Source organism: Chroicocephalus ridibundus, chromosome 13 (assembly GCF_963924245.1).
Source record: "Chroicocephalus ridibundus chromosome 13, bChrRid1.1, whole genome shotgun sequence".
NCBI lineage: Eukaryota > Metazoa > Chordata > Aves > Charadriiformes > Laridae > Chroicocephalus > Chroicocephalus ridibundus.
The window spans coordinates 16,575,851-16,590,201 of record NC_086296.1 but is presented as its reverse complement, the minus strand read 5'-3'; the positions used below and the strand labels follow the sequence as shown (position 1 = coordinate 16,590,201).

The 14,351-nt window shown below is 58.7% G+C and overlaps 1 protein-coding gene across 6 annotated transcripts in view; it reads left to right on the top strand.

Moving 5' to 3' along the window:
- The first annotated feature begins 2,048 nt into the window (after nucleotides 1-2,048).
- AIFM3 (apoptosis inducing factor mitochondria associated 3) overlaps nucleotides 2,049-14,351 on the top strand; it is a 52,918-nt gene continuing 40,615 nt past the window's right edge. For 5 of the 6 annotated variants that reach the window (XM_063351509.1, XM_063351507.1, XM_063351505.1 and 2 more), the window contains exons 1-2: nucleotides 2,049-2,101; nucleotides 13,940-14,086. In XM_063351509.1, the coding sequence (XP_063207579.1) occupies nucleotides 14,056-14,086 (31 nt within the window). In that variant the 5' untranslated portion in view covers nucleotides 2,049-2,101; nucleotides 13,940-14,055. Of the gene's footprint in view, nucleotides 2,102-3,311; nucleotides 3,328-13,939; nucleotides 14,087-14,351 lie in introns of those variants that run through there. The other variant, XM_063351504.1, reaches the window with a different exon arrangement.

The following is a 14,351-nucleotide window of genomic DNA, read 5'->3' as shown; positions in this document are numbered from 1 at the left end:
TTTTCCCCAACCCAGCTCCTTTTCCAGGATTCCCTTCCCCGGGGAAGGCGGGGCAGGGCTGTGCAGGCAAGGGCAGTGCTTTTTTTCCCCAAGGGAATGGTGCGGCGGAGGCTTGGATCCAGCCCGGAAAGCAGGTCTGGGGGTGCCAGCGCGTCCCACGCCGGGTTACAGGGTCACCCCAGCGCCTGCCCGTCGCCCTCTCCCCAGCACATCCCTGCCCCCCCTTTCCTGGCAGCGCTGCGAGTGCCCGGCTGGGCAGGATGGCTCTGCCTGCCCCAGGCTGCACGGGGGGCCAGCGCGGCCCCGTCCCTGCGGCAGTGGCGTGGGGGTGTGTGTGGGGCAGGGGGGGGTAATTTGGGGGTGGCGGGAGCTGCAGGGCTGTGTGTTGTCACCTTCCTGCCCCCTGCAGAGCTGGCAGGGGGAGGCAGCGTGGCGGGCAGCTGCCTGCCCCTGCTGTCACGGCCCCACAGGCCCTGCCCCACAGCACCCACCAGCCCCACCGGCAGCCCCAGGACGGCTGAGCACGCTGCCACGCACCCCAGGGCAGCCCAGGAGCCGGGCAGGAGGGGCAGGATCTGCTGGCGACATTCAGGGCTCCCTCTTGCCCTGGCACAGGGCGAATGAGGACATTTCAGCGACCGCCCCTGTGGTCCGGGCCGTGCCCAACGTGGGAGTAGCGTCAGGGTGATGGAGTCAGTGCCCGTAGCCCAGGGCTGCACGGTGACGACGGGGGCACGCGCTGCCCAGCAGCTCTGTGGTATTTATGGGTATTTATGGGGCTGCCCGCACGCCCTGCCGTGGCGGGTCCCTGCTCTAGCCCAGGTCACCCCACCGCGGGCAGAGCTCCGTCTCCCGCTGTTCCCTGGGCAGCTCAGCCCCGCAGTGCTGACGGTGTCTCTCTGTCCCTCCCCTGGAGCGACGCGCTCAGCCCTGCGAGGTGCAGCGAAAACAGACCCAAATCTTGTGTGCTTGTACCGCCTGCGGCGCACTGATGGAGCTCGCTCTTGCGATAATTCCCTGTAAAGCGATTTATCGACTCCTTCCCCCGGTCCAGCCCTTGCTGCTTGCTTGGCAGCTGTGTGGGAGCGGTTTTCCACACCAGAGGTCAAAAATCCTGTGGATAGGGAAACAGAAGAGGCCGTCGGCTGCCATGGGTCCCCGCTGCCAGCAGTACCGTGTCCCATGGGATGAGCTCTGCTCCATGTCCCAGCCGGGCACAGCACCACGTGCGGGAGTGCTCCTGCTCCGCTGCCTGCAGACGTACCCAGCACACCCAGTGTCATTTCTCCTGCCTTAAAACTGAGGCAGCTCCATGAGGATCCACAGTTTCTCTCGCAGAGCTGTGGAGGTATGTGGCTCCCTGGAGCTCCCACCTCTGCAGGCTCTATCCACAGGTGGTTTCTTTAACAGCAGTGCAAACTGCAGCTGAACAGCCCAGTTAAGCCTCTTGTCTCATTCCGAGCAGGGAGCAAGGAACTAAAGCCGTGCATCAGAGGGCAGCGAACCACCTGGACAACCTCCGGGAGTCGTTAAGACAGCAGTGACACAAGACATTCTGTATCTGGGGGAGGAAAAACCTTCCTCTGTATCCAGGGTGGTCTCAAAAGTCATAGAGGGAAAATAAAGGACGTATTTGGGGCACGCAATAAGAAAAGGCACGCAGAGATGCTGACGCTCTGCCAAACGGGGTATGATGAAGAAGGAAAATAGTTTACTGGGGAGAACAGAAGCGTGGCAGGCAGGTGGGATGGGGGCAGAGATCCCCGTCTCCAAGGGCAGAGCAGAGAAACGTGAATCCAGAAGGAAAATGTAAAACAAGTGACCTGGGAAAGGAGGGGACAGGATGTTTCCAAGGGAGCGGGGATGACCCCGGCTGCAGGCGGCGCTGCCCGGTCCCTGCTTGACCCAGCGGGAGCCAAACCGCCTCTTTGCATGCCCGGGGCCGGAGTGGCCACCCGGGCCACGGGGACACCGCGCTCCGCTCGCCGCTGCCGGCGCCGTGTCCCGTGGGGGCGGGCGCCCGGCCCGGCCCCTCCCCGCCCCGGCCCGCCCCTCCCCGGCCCGTCCCGCCGCGCCGGCAGCCGCCGCCGCCGCTGCCCAGGTAAGAGTGGGGGGCGGCGGGGCTCCGTCCCGGGGCTCATCCAGGATGGGGGGGGGGGGGTGGTGGAGTGGGGGGGGTCCCGGTGCGGGGCTGCTGCCCGCAGCTCGTCGGGACGCGGCTCCGGTCGTGGTGACCGGGGGGTGGGAGACCAAGGTGGGGGGTCCCAGGCGCGGGGGCGGCGGGGGACGGAGGCGGCGGGGCGCAGCGCCGGACCCGGAGGCTCCTCGGCCGGGGAGAGGCGGCCGCCGCAGCGGTGCGGGAGCGCCGCTTGTTTTCGCATCTCTCTGGAGATGCGGCAGTTGCTTAAGAAACCGAAGCAGCGAAAAAAAAACCCAAAAACCAACCTCCAAAGCCCGGGTTGCGATTGCTGCCGGGGAAAAGCCGCGTTTCTCCCCAAGTCCCCGGTTTTGGGGGTCTCTTTGTCCCGACCCCCCCCCCCCCCCAAAACCCACCGTGTCCTCCAAGTTTGTTCGTCCCTGGTTTTGGGGGGACCGTAACCCCTCCCGGGCGCACAGCCCCGGGTTTCCCGGCCCGGCGGTGGGGGGCCGGCGGGATGCGGAGCGTCCAGGCGATACCCGCAGGTGCGAATCTGCCTTTGCGGGAGTGCGGGGGGGGAAACGGTGTTAGCGAAAGTGCGGCAACTGCACCGTCTCCTTTGGGAGGGAGCATCCAATTCCCAGTGCGGTGGATTTAAGCCGAAATTCGGCGGCTGTGCTCTTTAGGCACTAGTCTTTGGAAAAACGTTGCCGTGATAAACTCCTCTGGCGCTGCTCGCAGCTTCTGCAGGGAGCGGAGTTTTTTCTCTTGTGCGGTTGTGAGCCCGCAGCGATCGGCGGCAGGAGCAGGGCTCGGCTGCCTGAAACAGAGCGGGAGCGAAAACTCTTTGGGGCTGTGAAACGGTTCGATTTTTGCAGCAAGCAGTCGGCACCGCGGGGAGAATTTTCAGCCTTTGCGCTTTTTATTGGCGTACCCGATCTCGTGTTTAATTATTAGTTTCAGAACGTTTCCAATCCAGCTTGCAGAGGATGTGTTTGAAGGGGGGGAGGCTGAATGAGCCTCCGACCTGGAGCCTATAAATTGCTGAAGCAGCAGCCGGTAAAACAATTGTGGCTAATTGTAGCCTGACACAGCGTTCCTGCCGCGCTGCTTTGGGAGCCGGCGGGGCACGTTAAATGGCAGCTTCGTAGCTCTCGGTGCTGCCGCTGCCACAAACTCCTGGTGACAAGGTGAGATGTGCCGGGACGCGTTCCCTCCCCGTCCTCGGGAAGACGGGGCCGTGGAGGCCATCGGCGGGTGCTGGGGGCTGCTCTCGGCCTTTTGCAGCGTGAGTTTGGCTTCTCTTTCTTTGGGGCCATCCGAAAGCCCTTCGCCTGGCAAAGCCAAACCCGCCGTTTGCTCCAGGGAGGTGTGCTGCAAATCTCGGTCACAGCCGGCGCGGTAAAGGTTTGGTGGGGAGGGATGTGCCGATGAGAGGGTACGGGCTGGGGGGTCCCAGGGAGGCAGGTGGTGGAAGGAGCAGGAGCAGAAGGAGGGGACCAGTGGGGCTCTGATGGTGTCAGAGTTGCTGGGGGCCAGCAGCCAGGGGAAGCCCGGAGTGGGGGCCAGGCAGCAGCGTCGGGATGGGTATGGAAATGGCAAGAAAATGAGGAGGAGGAACTGGCTGGAGAGCTGTCTGGGGGGAAGAAAGGGGGACAAAGAGCTGGAGAGGTAAAAGGGAGGTTGGGATGCCGGAGAGAGGGGAGAAAGGGGTTCCAGGGGTTCCTGTGCGCCAGCCCCCTTGAGTTTGGCTCATCTGTGGCGGCGGTACCCGGCATGTCTCTATGAGCGGCGTGACGGGGTGTGACGGGTGTCGCGGGTGCAGCACCCTCGTTACGCTAACGAGGGGGTTTTTTCCCCCCAGTTAGGCAGCCTGTGTTGGGAGCTGATCCGTGCAAGCGCCAGGAGCCGGGGCTGGGCGGGGGAGGGGGTTTGCGGGAGCCCTGTGTGCACCCTTTGTAGTGCAATTCCCGAAAAAAGTGATACCTCCACTTCAGGATGGAGACCTATTTTCACCCTCAAATCATTGAAAAAATACAAGTTTTCTCTGCCCTAAAAACATCATCCCCTGTCGCGCTCCCTTTGTGTGACTTGGTTTCTTCCCACTGGCTCTTCCCAGGCTTTTCTCCTGGCGGGCGAGCCCCGTGCACCCCCCCGGGGTCAGAGCGGGGCTGCCGTGCACGTCCTTGATAACGCAGAGCGCGCAGCGTGGTCCTTGGCGGGGGGACACACAAACCTGGGGACCCCCGATGCTCCCGCCACGCCTGGGCTGTGCTCAGAGTCTCGCGTCCAGGGGAGAGACCCGCTTTCCTTGGCAGCAGAGCCCAGCTTGTCCTGGAGACGGGGCAGCTCAGCTCTGCTCATCCAGACCTTTCAGGGAACTGGAGCTCCTGATGCTGAACTCGGGGAGTTTCGCCTTGTGGTTGTGGGCTGTGGCAGCTTGGGTGGTGCAGTGGGTGGCAGATGGACCCCGGGCTGGGCAGCGAGGGAGGCTGCAGGCAGCAGGACTTTGTGCTGTCGGTGGAGTCGCTCTCCGCAGGGCGGTGGAGGTGGCAGGAAGGTGCCTGTGGGCTGCACGACAGCGTAGGTGCGGCCGTGCTCGGACAACCGTCAGAGCCCAAATGCCGTCTCACCACCCCCTGCTCTGCGCCGTGGGGAGCGCGGTCTGTGCCGGCCCCGGCTCTGCCAGGCTGTGCTAGGATGGACCGGGACTGCTCCAAATCGGTGGCCCATGGAGACCAGCTGCTCTTGGGGAGGGAAGGAGGTCAGCTGCAGGAGGGTGCTGTGGGGCCTCTGGGCTGAAGCCTTGGTCCATGGCAGGGTACTGGGGGTCATGCCGTGGTTCCTGGGAGCCAGGGGGGTACTGGAGCAGAGGCAGGCCTTGCTGCAGCGGCTCTTGGGATCCACCTTATATATTTTTATTAACGGCCTCTGCCCACAAAGCAGCAGATGAGGAGGTTAGAGGTGAGAAGTGTCACCAGTGTTGGGAGTTGCCCCACCGAGCAGATAGGGGGGAGAAGTGGGGCTGCGCACAGGGCGTGAACAGGGGCGCCAAGAGTGAAACAGGAGCTGACCTTAAGGAGATGATGGAGGAGGACAGTCTGGGTGTAGTCATCAGGGATGGCGGGACGTGGAGTCACCACTCCAACCTTTCTAATGTTGCTGTGCCAGGCGTGGGAGGACTTGGTGGAGGGTGGTGGCCCACCGCATAGTTCTGGCAGTCACCATGGGAGTCAAACTAGAGCAGATCTCCAGAAAAGTAAGAGAAATGGGAAGCCCTTGTCTTAGGAGGACACCGGGAGTGTGATTCTGGTGAGGGGGGTGGGTATGTGGTGGGTCAGGGTGGGTAAGTACCCGGCTGGCTGGAGCCACACTAGGCCATGCATGGTGCGATGGTGGGGCTGGGAGATGGGGTCCGCTGCTGGGGGCCATTGCGCAGGGTGAGGAGGTGGGTGGGAAAGGAGGGCTGTGGGTCCTGGTGAAGTTCAGGACTCAGTGGCCTGGGGAGGTGCCCTGCACCCAAGAACTCCCGGAGCCTGGGCTGCCCGGGGGACGGGCTGTGCTTTGCTGGATGCGCCGGAGGGGCCGCAGCGAGGTCTGTGCTTGGCTTTGTTTGTAGGGTGTGTCTGAAACGGGTCTGCTGCTGGGACTGCTCCACGGCCCCCGCTGGGCCTCGTGTTAAAGACAATATTGTGCATGTCCGGAGAATTGGCAAGGAGGCGGCTCTGCGGTAGATAGGGGACGGTTTGGTATCAAGGGTTGTTTTTTTTCCACAGCGGGGACCGGAGGCAGAGCCAGCTCTTCCTGCGAGTGTGGAGAGTGCCACCAGATGCTCTGAGCCCCCGGAGCCAGATCTCGCTGGTCCTCCCTGCTCTGCGGAGCAGGCAAGGCAGGGCGAGCAGACGAACGAGTCTGCCAGGAGGTGGGCAGCTGCCACGCGCCCACTGGTCCCTGGGGCGTGCGTGGCACCGCCTGCTCGTAGGTGAGGAGCTGAGGAACACAGGGCAGTGTGTGTCCAGGCTTATAGGTAGGAAAGTTTTGCTTTCTTGTTTTTGAAGATCGATTCTGTCCAGAATAGAGTTTAGATGGAAAACCAGCCGTGTACAACTACTGGCCAGAATCCCTCATCTGAGCAGTAAGTATGGTAGAAAAAGGCTGCTGTTGGTAGCCATCAAGGACCTTCCTAAAACTCCACGTGGCTGTTGGGACGGGATCCCCAAGTAGAGGTGCCTCCGTTGACTTTCTTATCCTGGCCATAGGGCCTTCTCTCAGACCCGGGTGCGTTGTGACAGCCGGTGAGGTCTAGGCGTGCAGAGCACAAGGGTGTTAGTGAGACCTGTTTTAGCAGCCCTGATACTGAGCAGGAAAGAAAGGACTGTGGCCTGCTCTGATATGGACTCCTCAGACATCCACGAAGGATGCCCTGAGAGGAAAGTGCGGAGTTCTTCAAATGGTAATACCGTAGCTGTGAGTCCAAAAATTATCTGCAGTAACTGATAATGCTTCTGAAGGACAAAGTCCTTCAGGCAGAAATAGGCCTATGTTTGCAGATGACAAAACTGAGAAGCAATCAAAAGAATATTTTATTGTATGCAAGGGCAGTTAAAACATCACCTCCTGTTGAGTGTGGAGCTGTAGGACGTTGCCTTAGAAGACCTATGCAGCAAATGACTGAAAACTAGAAAAACAAAGCTGCCACAGAGAGGTGGAGAGGCCACGGGCACAGCTGGGCTCCTGGTCCTGCACAAGCAGGGAAGGGCTGTCCAGAAATGGCCGCCAGGAGCCCTGGCGAGGGGCCGTGCTCAGTGCTGCAGAGGAGGCAAAAAACCCCCGGGGCCGTGTGCCGGTCGGCCCGGGGGAAGAAATTCCTTCCTGAGCCCAGAACCGGCGATCGGCTGCTCCCGGAGCGTGTGAGCAAGAGCTGCCGCCCGTCCCCCCGGGGCTGCCCTGGCTCCAGGGGACACCAGCACTGCCCGACCCCTTCTGCCCTGGAGGCATCTCAGGGGCTTTACAAGCATGACAAAATACTCCAGAAGTGCTAGGCCTGGGAGAAAAGCTGCGATTCTCAGTCCCTGCAGGAGACCATTGGGTGCTCCAAAGTGTTGAGGAAGTGAACATCTTTGAACATCTCCACGTTTCTAATGGATGCTGCATCCAGCAATGGAAGAGGTGTGGATGGGGAGCTCTGGGGTGGTCTCCAACTGCCAAGAATGGATTTTCTTGCTCTTTGTAGACCGTTGAGTCCCAGCCTTTTCCACTGATACCCATTTGAAAGGCCCGGTACCCTTGGGAACCCCCAGATGTTAGTGGGTCTTCTCATGTTACGAATGGCATCAGGTCCATTCTCCAAGCTTAAAGCAGGATTAAGGTTAGATCAAGGTTGGTATCTCGCCTTGCTGAGAGCTGGAACCGGATCAGATGACCAACAGAGACCTAAATTCTTCTGTGATCCTGTGGCTACACAATAGCTCTTCAGTGCAGTGCTCAGGCGTGGGATTCAGCCTGGTGCCTGCAAGGCTGAAGTGCAGCCTGTGATGCCCGTTACTAACGCCTGTGGGACCTCCTGCTGCAGGCACACGAGGCTGCCATCAGCCTCTCGACCTCTCCCAAGAGTCTTGGTGCCCATTGGTGAATGCTGGACATGCAGTGTGTGCGGCAAGGAGGAGACCTTTGAATGGCAGAGGAGTGACACGGAGTTGCCTGGGCAGAAGGTGCAGAGCAAAAGGTGCCATCCTGATGGCCAGCATGGTCACAGTCACAATCACAACTGCATCAGGGCTGCCATGTTGCCCTGCCTGCATTAAAGCTGCTGAGTGGTATCACGTCCCTTTGATAGACCCTTTATCCCACTCTTCTTGAGAAACAGGCATCTCAGGGACCTGTTCTGCCTGCCTTCTCAGTTGTGGTTTTCTTCAGTCCTCCAAACTGAGAAGTTCTTCCTTGACCTTGGGGAAGCTTTCTCCCTCATCCCAAGGGAATAGCTTCTTAGGAGGTATCTCCTGCTGATCTCTGCTTTGAGATCCTGGTGCGTGTCCTAGAAGAGATCTTCCTCATCCTCACTCATGTGGACCCTGGCTTTCCATGAACATGCAGCCCTTTTCCTCCAGACTGGTGGTGTCAACGAAGAGACAGAAGTCATGTCCTTGGAAACAGAGCAGGTCCCAGATGTCCCACGTGGTCACCGTGAATTCCAGTGGCACCTCAGAAACCTCCTCAAAGATCTTCCTGGTGCTCTCCCAACTTTCTTCATAGGGTTCCCCCCAGCTTTCCTTCAGAGCTTCCTGCAGAGCACTGCAAGTTCAACTGTGGTGGAGATCTGTATGGAGAGGACAAGCCTGCTGTTCCCTGCCAGCACACAGGCCTTGGAGCCTGGTTTGCTGGACCCATGCTAGAGATCATGCAGGCATTTCCAGCTGTGGAAGGGAGCAAGTCCAGGCGGTGGTGCCTGGTGAACCTGTTCCCAGAAGAAATCAAGGGAGCAGGGAGGCTGGCTGAGCGCTCGGAGCTCCTGAACTGCCTGGGAGACTGGAGGCTGGTTGCTGGTAGTGCCGGTGGTTCCTGGATGCTCCCATTGTTGGCTGGTTACCTTGGACTGATGGTCATAGTCTTGAGCCCTTAGACCTTGGGAACCTGAACTGTGTCCCCAGTAGCCCCAGGGCTGGTTTGAGTCGTATCCCAAGAAGAGGACACGGCAGTGGAGGAGGTGCAGCTGTGGGAGGACCAGGGACTGCGTACCTGCAAAACCTTGAGGATCTGGCATTGTAAGACCCAGATGTCGAGGTGTTTCTTGTTCTGGTAGCCACAACCAAGATCCTCAGGAGTTGGCAGCTGCTCCAGCATCTTTGTCTTCTCCATCCTCCATCCCAATCCTTGAGAGGAGGGGTTCAGTGGGGTGGGGAGGGGACAGAGCTGACCTGGGAGGTGGCAGGACCCCCTGTCTCAAGATGGTCTGGCTGAGGGGGACAGCAAAGGGCCAGGGGTGGGGACCTGTGCTGGGCAAGTGGGAAGGGGACGAGAGGCAGTCCTCTCTCCCACCTTCTCCCTGTGGTGGCACCCAGGGTTGACTTGGCCAGGGCCACCAGGCAAGGGGCAGGGTCTGGACCAAGTCCATAAAAAGATGAGGCCACAGCCAGAAGCTCAGCGAGGGGATCTGGAAGAACCAGGAGAGGCCACAGGGGCAGCTGGTGTCCACGGGCACCAGGGCCCCCTTCCACAGCAGGTGAATCGGGGCTGAGGGGCTGCCGTGAAGAGCGTCATGAGTGCGTCCGCGCTCAGTGCTCCACGTGGAGACGTCTCCAGCTGAGCTCCCCAGCTGGAGCTAGCTTGGATTGCAGACTGGTACGTCTGGGAGATGCCCACGTCACTGGGCATGGCTCAGTGCTCGGGCGTGCCGGATTTCTAGGCAGGCAATACAGACTTATTCACAGCAGCAAAACAGATGCTGACTGTGAAACGTTGCAGCTGGATAGGATGGACCTTGGTGGCCAGGTGATAAAATGACACAATAAACACAAAATAATGCTCAGGGGGAAAATAGTAATTATACCTACAACGTACTATATGCTGATATTACCGTTTGGAAAAGATTTTGGAGTCACAGCGGAGCATTCAATTAAAAGAGGAGCCTGGGGCTCAGCGGCCAGCGGAGAGGCAAATGCAACGCTAATAATAGCACCGCCAGCACCGCGCCGTCTCCCAAAAGTGATGCGACCTCTGGCTCCCGATGTGTGCGTGGGCTGCTGAACCCGCCGGGGAGGTGGGCTGGAGTGTCGCCATGTGCCTGCCTTGTTCTTGCCTGCTCGTGGCACGTTAAGCGCTGTTGGCCACCGTCAGAGGGGGACGCGGGGGCTGAGCGGCACGGTCCTCCTCCTGGTTTTATATCCCTTACCTGCAGTGAAAACTCGGCGCGGCGATATGGCAGTTTTACCGCCGTGCCGGTGGCAGTGATTGGGTCAGCAGCACTGGCTTGTTTTCTGCGTTTCTTCCGTTGGATTGTTTTCCGTGTTTCCTGTGTTTGGCAGCAGGGGGGTTTCTCTGGGGGTGTGCTCTCGGGCAGCGCTCTCGGGGGGGCGGGGGGTGACGCTGGAGTCCTGGTTTGCAGGCAGCCTGTTGCGGGGCCGATTCCCCATTCGCTCCGGAGTTTTTGGAGATGGGGCAGTATGTTCCTTGGCACCGCCAACAGTTGACTCCTATTTCGATAACCCACTCCTTGGTGCCCTCTCCGAGCAGATGCTGAACGTGTCCCTGTGCAGCTGTGAAGCTCAGGGCGCTGCTTTGTTGGGGGAGCAGATTATGAGCCGGGTTACTGAGGCACGGCCATCAGCTGCCTGACCTGGTGCAGGTCAGTGCGTTACCCTCCAGGAGCTAGTAAGGTTTTACGGGTGACCCCGGGTTCAGTCACATCGCGTTGTATATTGAGCTTTCCTAACAGAGGGGAGACCTTGGCCACGACTCCTGCAGGATCCAGCTCCAGATCGGTACCTCTGGGTGCCACTGGTGACACGATCCCGTTGTGTCTCTCCGTGGGTCTGGCAGGGCAGGCCGGGGCCTTTCCGCAACCATCTGGGTCTCAGCTGACTTTCTGAAACGTCTCTGTGTGCTTGCTGGGACTGGGGCTGTGGGCAACCAGAGGGCTTCTCCTCCAGTAGTGTCAGCTGAAATCCTACCGAGAACCATATTGCTTTTGCCTGTTTGACTCCAGTAGTGGAGGAGGGACACCCAGAAACGTACACCGTGCTCTGCTCTGACCTTCTCTAGGATGTTGTGGGTGTTTCAGGCAGCTGGAGCACAGCCTGTGCCTCCCAAGGGCCCAGGGGGACCATCAGTGGGGAAATCAGGAGATGCGAAGTGGGCCTGAGGGAATGGCTTCAGATTGCCATCTTTAAGGTCCAAACAAAGCAAAGGCATCTCAGTTAAATTGCTGATACTCAGGGACAGGAGCTCTGACATCACCCACAAAGCCCCTCGTAAAACCAGCCAGACCAGCTGGAAACCAGTCCCACCGCCATGGGACTGCGCGTCAGCATCTCTGAGGGGTTTGAAGAAGATGGAGGCATCCTCTGGTGAGGAACATTTGGGAATCGCCCTTCTGCCTTCCACCCCACCACCTGCCTGGGTGGCTGGGGGCCCCTGCTGTGTCCCCCATGTGTGCAGCATCCCGAGGGATTGCTCCGATGCTGCCTGGGCACGGCCTGCCTGGACCATAGCTCTGTCCTGCTGCTTGAGCATCCATGTTCTGCTGCAGGAAACCCGCAGCAAACGCCACTCCGGGTTAGCAGCGGGTTTGGCTTGCTCATGAGTCGGCTGCGGGAATGGGCTATCGCAGACCTCAGAGCAGCTGGTCACCTTCCAGAAGAAAGCCCGGCCTCTGTGTCGGTGACAGTATCTTCATTTCAGCTTTCTCTTTGCTCTCCCTTGCGTGCCTCACGTTGTCTCATTGGCACCTTCTGCTCACAGCGGCATCTCATTTTGGTTTGAACTCGCTTAGGTGAGGTTTTACTTTCCCTTCTGGCTTGATGATTCCAGCACAGGAAGGACACGGAGCTGTTGGAGCGGGGCCAGAGGAGGCCCCGGAGCTGCTGGGAGGGCTGGAGCCCCTCTGCTGTGGGGACAGGCTGAGGGAGCTGGGGGGGTTCAGCCTGGAGAAGAGAAGGCTCCGGGGAGACCTTGGAGCCCCTTCCAGTCCCTAAAGGGGCTCCAGGAAAGCTGGGGATGGACTCTGGAGCCAGGAGGGGAGCCATGGGATGAGCGGGAATGGCTTTAAACTGGAAGAGGGGAGATTGAGATGAGATATTGTGAAGAAATTCTTTGCTGTGAGGGGGGTGAGCCCCTGGCTCAGGTTGCCCAGAGAAGCTGTGGCTGCCCCATCCCTGGAGGGGTTCAAGGCCAGGTTGGACGGGGCTTGGAGCAACCTGGGCTGGTGGAGCACCTGGGGCAGGGGGTGGCACGGGGTGGGCTTTAAGGTCCCTTCCAACCCAAACCATTCCATGATTCTATGCTGAGGATGTCCTTGAAGCCCCCCCCAGCTCATCCCCCGTCACCTGCTCCTCCTTGGCACTCACCTCCCACCTCCTTTCTTTGCCACCCTTTGCATGGTATTTTATTATATGTTTTACTCTAAATTATTGTCCTGTATCACTGATACGTCAATGGTTTGAGACTCTGTTTCTCTGATACAAGGCCATTTTCCCTTTCTTCCTGCCAGTTTTGACGATGGGACATTCAGCAGTTACTCCATGTGACTTCTCCACTGCGGTTTTCCCAGGCACTCCCAAATCTTCCTCTGCGTTCGTGCACCTTCTTACATGGCATTTTTTCCCATTTGTCCTTGCATAAATATTGGCGTGCCGCTTTCCTTGGATGCTTTCGCTCTTGCGAGCCGAGCTCTTGGCTCTTCCCTGCTCCATGTAATGTTTCCCCTTTGCAAATGAGCTGGTTCGGCGTCTCCACAGGCGTCTGCTCTTCGTGGTCTGCAGGCCAGCTTGTGTGGGCTTTGTCCTGGTAATGGTCTCTCCCGAGCTGGTACCCTCAGTGCCCAGTGTCCAACGGCACGTGTCCGCTTCGTGCCACCTGGCGAGGCACCGGTCTTGTGTTCCTCTACAGCCTGGATTATTTCTTCAGCGCGCTTCAGGCTTTGAAGGTGTTCCTGCAACGCACTGAGGCCTTGGTGGAGGTCATGCCATGCACGGCAGAAGGGGAGTTTGAAGGCGTGGGGGAAGGATTTTGCCTGTTTTGGAGGGACAGAGCTGAAAACAGAGGACTAAGTCCATATATTTTGAGTTTGTGCTTAAGTAAAGGAGAGAAATTGCAGTGCTTGACGTCGGTCTCCTGGCGCTTCCATATTTTCTCCTCATTGGAAGGGTCTTGAGGCACATTCTAAGCTACTTTGCCTGTGTTAAAATATCCTTTGGAAACGGTTTTTACTTCCTGCACGGATTGGAAGGCTTTGTGAAAAATATATGGTAAAACCGTAGTAAATCCGTTCAAGTACAGGTATGATGAGTAAAATTAATTAAGTGTTTTATTTTATTACCAGTTGTGTTGTACGAATCTTTTCTGTTTTCAGTCAAGTCATATAACCGAAAATGTTTATCCTAATTGTTAGTCTGTACCAAATCTCAGCACACTGTCGGTCAAAGCTAATGAGAGAAACACAACTTGAAGTGGACTGTTTGCCTGTCCCACTTCAACACAAAAACCATCTTGTCTTAACAGTATAAAAAAGTAGGGTTTGGTGCAAAATGGCCTGATATCAAAACATCAGGCCATTTCTCAATAAATAATTGTTCCAAAGCGAACGGGATTTCTGCAGGACTGAGCATTACTGGAAAGCGGGAACTTACAGGACTGGGCAATAAAGTAGATTTCTTTTTTTCCGCCACCTAATAGTAAAAGAGCAAAACCTGACTGAAACGTATTTACGGTTTAATCATTATATTTGGGCTGGGACCTCTGTGCTTAGTGATTTCAGGGCTTGGGTAAGTTGTTCAACATAAATGATATTGGGGGCGTTTGCGATTTTAAACATTGAAAGGATGATTGAATTTCTAAGCTTGATAACTGAATTTACCGCGACTCCCCAGCACAGTGACCCCGGCGTCACGTTTTCCCCCTGTCACTGGGGTCACCGGGGCTGCGTGGGGCTGGGTGTGACTTGCCCCCGCGCTCTGTGCCGCCCTCGTGCTCCTGCTGCCGGCTCCTGCCCGCGGCGGTGGCGCAGGCAGCAGCGCTGCTCGCCGCCTGTCCTTCCCCTCCCTGCGGCACCCGGTGCCACCTCTCACCGCGCTTTTCTGCCCAACACAGGTTGTGAACAACGCCTGGAGCCCGGGACGGCGCCAGCAGTGGGTTTATCATGCGAGGATGTGCCCGCGCCCTCGCTGACCTGCCCGCCGTCCCCGCAGCCTGTCCCGGCCGGCGCCATGGGAGGATGCTTCTCCAAGCCCAAACCAGGTGACTGCCCTCCGGCGCCATGCCCCCATGGCGCCATGCCCCCATGGCACCATGCCCCCATCCCGCCAGCCCTGTGGGGAGAAGTAGGTCAGCGGTGGCGGATGTTGGCCGGGGGAATGTTAATTCTCGGCTCCCGCAGGGAGGATTACTGGCCTGTTAATCCCCCCAGATTCCTCGGTGCTCGGGTTCCCGGGCAGGGAGCTGTGCGGGGGCTGCAGCGGCGCCGGGGGCGGTGGGCGGGTGGGAGGAGAGCTCAGCCCCCACC